This window comes from Papaver somniferum, chromosome 3, assembly GCF_003573695.1.
Source record: "Papaver somniferum cultivar HN1 chromosome 3, ASM357369v1, whole genome shotgun sequence".
Taxonomy (NCBI): domain Eukaryota; kingdom Viridiplantae; phylum Streptophyta; class Magnoliopsida; order Ranunculales; family Papaveraceae; genus Papaver; species Papaver somniferum.
Genome location: NC_039360.1, coordinates 19,042,571 through 19,047,960, shown reverse-complemented (window position 1 = coordinate 19,047,960; position 5,390 = coordinate 19,042,571). Strand labels below are relative to the sequence as shown.

The 5,390-nt window shown below is 35.5% G+C and overlaps 1 protein-coding gene across 1 annotated transcript; it reads left to right on the top strand.

The window, feature by feature from the left end:
* Window positions 1-1,108: 1,108 nt before the first annotated feature.
* On the top strand, window positions 1,109-1,890 carry LOC113359096. The gene is made up of 3 exons (XM_026602784.1): window positions 1,109-1,200; window positions 1,285-1,598; window positions 1,697-1,890. Exons 1-3 carry the CDS (start codon window positions 1,109-1,111, stop codon window positions 1,888-1,890), a joined length of 600 nt encoding a protein of 199 aa, XP_026458569.1.
* Window positions 1,891-5,390: the final 3,500 nt, after the last annotated feature.

The following is a 5,390-nucleotide window of genomic DNA, read 5'->3' as shown; positions in this document are numbered from 1 at the left end:
TCGACAAAGAAACATCTGCTGCCTCTTTTCTTCTCCCTATTCTTCTTCTTCTTCTTTGGTTTTTACAATGACATGGAATTGCAGGATGGCTTATCTGTTGCCATGCTCGATCTTTCCACAAATCTATTCACGCCTTCACAAATCTATTCACTTCCTTCTTCTAAGGGTTATTATAGATTTTTGATTTTTACTAATACAAAGAAAAGGCACCGAGAAAATACAACACGTTTGATCGCAGGAAGTCAATGACTTTTAGGTAAAAAACTGAAATCAAAACCTTAAGAGAATCCGCAAAATACAAACCTTTTCCATCTGTATTTCTACTGATTCCTTCTTTCTTCAAATAAATATTCAACTTAATCGCCGCAAGAAGCAAATCAGTCAACAGTATTAGAATCAAACCATTATACCCCGTATAAGCATTGGGAAGCTCCTTCGTTCTCTATGCATGTTCCTGAAAAGAAAACAAAGAAGAAAGCTTAAAAGAATATAAAACAGGTTTGGGTATTGTTGTAAAAACCAAAGAAGAAGAATAGGGAGGGAGAAGAAAAGAGGCAGAACCGCAGAAGACGTTTCTTTGTCGAAGGAGAACAGGCAATGAGAATAGCAGAATGGGAGGTCACGGTTTTACTTTCGAGCTCACAGCTGTTGCCTGTTGCTATACCACGTTATAACAAAAACCGAAGACAATATATCTTGTTTACTTGTTAGATGATCTCGATCTTGGTAGCTCACTGTTTCAAAATAGAAAAGAGATGAGAATAGAAAAAGATGATAGAATTTGGGTATCGGTTTGGTTTTGGGATTAGATATGATATCTGGATATTGTGTGCGCGATAAGCACCAAAAAGATCTCAAAATCCTGAATTTCTATTTATCGTGGGCCAAGAGCTCTAAACTTCGAGCTTTTGGCCTAACTTTTAATGTGAGGCCAGCAATTTGTACTCAAATTATATATATAATGTCTTGGTATCATACAATGGTGATTATATTTTGTTTAAATAAGAAACAATCCTCAACATTTTTTTTGATACAAAGAACCTCTTCATTAATGAAAATTCAAGGTTATAACGGGTTTAAAATCAAAATTAAGAAAATACAAATAGACATGTCGTACAAGTATACCGAGAAATTTCAACTTAAAGAGAAACTTGATTGGAGAACCAATTGTTCATTTATAAGTCTCATTCCAGAAAAAGAGTAAGTTGGAACTCCACAAGATTTCAGACCAACAAGTTTGGTTAACAACTTATATAAAATAGTCTCAAAATTATTATCACTTAGATTAAAGAAAGTGATCCCAAAGTTGACACTTGAGAATCAAGGGGCATTTTTAAAAGATAGACAAATATTGGATGGAATTTTGGTAGCTGGAGAATTAATTGATGCAAGACTAAAGAGTGGAGTTCCAGGTGTACTATGTAAATTGGATTTACACAGAGCATTTGACAATGTTAGTTGGCACACTATAATACATGTGTTAAGAGCTTCTGGATTTGGAGAAAAGTGGATCAACTGGATTGAATGGTGTGTCAACTCTGCACAACATTCAGTTTTAATAAATGGTTCCTCAACTGAGAAATTTCAACCTCAGAAAGGTCTGAGGCAAGGAGACTCTTTATCTCCTTTTCTTTTCATAAAGCAGAAATTTTCACTAAATTGATGAATAAATATGTGGAGCTCAACATGATTTCAGGGTTCTCCATAAATAATGGACTAGCAGTGTCTCATTTACAATATGCAGATGACACTCTAGTGTTTCTAGATGCTAAAGAAGAAGAGGCTGAGAACCTTCTCATCATTTTACAGATTTTTGAAGCAATGACAGGGCTAAAGGTGAAGTTATCCAAAAGTTCAATCCTCAGTGTTGGAGCAGATGAAAAAATTTAGAAAATGGCTGAGATTCTTAACTGTGGAATTGAACAATTACCGCTTAAATATCTTGGGCTTCCAGTAGGTGCCAATAGTAGAAATGCTTTAGTATGGGATGTGGTTATTGAGAAATTCCAAAAAAAGTTGGCATTATGGAAGAGAAGGTTCTTTACAAAAGCTGGGAGGGTGACTTTGATAAAATCTACATTGTCTAGTCTACCCATGTATTTTCTCTCAATATTTACTATGCCAGCAAAGTTGGAGCAGAAACTAACCCAAATCATGAGAGCTTTTCTATGGGGACAAAATAACTGGACTGGATGGGACAAAATAAGTAAACCAAAGAAACTTGGAGGTTTGGGAATTAGATGCTTAAGATTAACAAATAAAGCACTAATCTCCAAATGGACTTGGAGATATGCACATGAAAAGAAGCAGTTGTGGAGGAAAGTGGTGAATTACAAAATGCATGGAGATCAAGCATATTTATGGGTCACAGGGAAGGGAGATATGGAAAGGAATTCAAAAACAGAAGTACATTATTGAAGCAAACACTGATACAAAGGTTGAAGATGGCAAATCAATTAAATTCTGGTGGGACAAATTGAAGATAGAGATGCCACTTAAAAAGAGATTTCCAAGAATATGTAAGATTGCTCTACACAAAAAGGCTACACTCAGAGAAATGGTGACAAATGGCTCTTGGAATTGCCAGATGAAAAGAAACTTAAACAATGAAGAACTTATAGAGACCACAGAACTATTACACTTGCTTGCAGAACCCCCAGTTTTCACAGAAGAAGAAGATTCAATTCAAGGGAGAGACACAGATGGATTCTCCACAAAAAACTGTTATAACTGGTTGATTGAAAGAGCAGACACCCCTTCCTCTCAAGTTCCTTACTCTTGTATATGGATAAAGCATGTCCCTCCAAAAGTTCAAATCTTCTTATGGTCAGCTGCTCAAAATGCTATTCCCACTGTAGATAATCTTTTAAGAAGATGATGCAATGTTAACAACACAAGGTGCTCTTTATGCTTACAAGAAGAAGAATCAGTTAACCACTTTTTATTACACTGCACTTTTTCATGGCAAGTTTGGAATTATTTCTTGAATGGTTTCAATGTGAAATGGTCTCAAGCCAGAGACATAACAGCACTACTGCAAGCTTGGAAGAACAGAAGAGGAAGAAATACATGGAGAAAAATCTGCCCACTATTAACCTTTGCTATTACCTGGGAATTATGTAATTAAAGGAATAGAAGAATAATGGCAGGAAAAAGACCAAGGCCTTCAGCAACAATCATAAATGAAGTTAAAGAATCTATTTACAAATGGAGGAATTCTGAGAACTGGTTTAAGCATTATACATTTAGAGACGTGATCACCCATTGGTAGGTCATCATAGATTGTAGAGTCCTTTAAACTCGAACATAATATTCAAGGGGTTCTCTTCTTATGAACCTCTATATATTTATAATTCTCTTTTTATCAATACAAGTTTAACCTTTCTACTCAAAAAAAAAGTATACCGAGAAATCCGACAAGAGAAAGAGAAGGATTGTTGGTGTAGAACAAATACAAGCATGAATAAGAACCGATTAAGTCGGGGAGAGAATGGTTTTTCTCGGAAGTGTATTCCAACCATTTTTTTTTCTTCTTCACTCCAAAAGTTGGAGTGATTTGTTCAAATTTCTTAAAACTTGTGATGGATATTTCGTCATCAAAAGCATCAATCATGAAGTTTTCTTCGCTGGATAAATAGATGATGAAGATTTCGGTGAAGATTCCGTCGTTGGAGCTAACAATGATGAAATTTTCATTGTTGAAAATCATCTCAAGTGATAAACCATAAAACGCGAGAACGGCCATTAAAACCGAGATAAACCTCTCTAATAGAGGAGATAAAAACACCATAAGGGTGTACAAAACTTACCAAAAGGTCACTACACCAAATTCGGGTGTAGTGACCTTTTAAAATTAGCTAAGAAAAAAGATCTAACCTAAAACAACAAAAGGGAAAGATCCCGCTCAGATCCGGCCCAAAGAAGACCAGATTTGAGCCGGAAGTGTATTGCCGGTGAGAAGTTTTCTCTTTCTGTGAAGAGTGAAAGAGAAGAGAGAGGAGAGAGGACAAACCTCAACATTAATATGTAAAAAAATACCGACACTATTTTTAAGAACACACAATTGAGGAATATTTTTTTTAATTGGGGGATATAGTAAAAAGACAAAAATATGATCTAAATAGTAAATCAGAGTCACCCCTTATCCATGTATTTTAACTAATTCCTAATTTACTATTCACTATCATATTTAGTGGTTAATTATAATTAGAAAATTTATAAGATTATTTATTAAATGCTTATTAGTGTATTATGATTTGGGTGAGGTGAGAGTGAGGGAAAATTTTGAGAGCAAGGTTTTGGGTGAAAACAGTGGATGATAGTGAAGAGAGAAAAGTTGTTGAATCTTTAACTTAACTACGACAAGGAGTCTATCTTGAATCTTCGGCTAATGATGACAATCCATAACTGCAATTATTTGTGGAACCTACACCCTTGAAACATGATTTTTATGAGCACGAAAAGTTTCGTGAAGAACCAACACAATAAAATAAACAAGCTCCGTATACAGGTACTCCAAATACTCATGTACAAATGTTAATGTGTTGGAATTCGACTTATTTCTCTTTGAATTCGCAATTTTTACATCTGAAAAAGCTCAGTGCCGGCATGGCGGTAGTATGAGTACAATGCCGACACCCACCTTAGCGGCATAGTATTCTATGCTACATCCATGCCGGCCAATAATATCACTTGTTTGAAATGGATGCTGACGCATTGTCTCCAACCAAGAACACTATGCCGGTAGAAAAATTACTTTTTACCTATCAAAGAATATACTACCGGCATGGTACAATATTAAAGTTATTATGCCGGTACCTTACTAGTTAGATTGATTAAGTGTTGTTCAGTTCTTAAAATGGTCGATTTGAGATGTTGATGAATTAAAAATGCTCGAGCAGCGCGCGATCAATTTTTTTTTTCCGCCGTTTGATAATAGCCTTTCAAAACTAGGACCTCAAGAGGTTACAAAATCCATGCATGTCATGGGCTCTATTCACTCATACAAAATTTATGCTAGTCGTGACTCATGAGTCTCGTGACTACGCGGTTCCACGCTTCAATTCACAGATGGGGCATAGTTATCACAAGTATAGTTCAATGAGGTATTAAACTTGTTGTTTTAAAAAACGAATACATTCAGTTATCACATAGTTAATGTAACTCAAGATCTCCAAATATGTATAAGTAGTTCAGAATAAACTTTATATGGCGAATGTTGATACATAAAAAATAATGCTCCTTACCGGGTCTGGGATGCCCCTAAGAAGGGAGGTAAGCCTAGTATGAGGTGTGGGGATTTGGGGACTAAGCCCAAGCCCAAATGAGAAAATACCAATTGGGGAAGAAGGACAAAGAAGGAATTAACAAATAAAGAGGAGGTTATATTA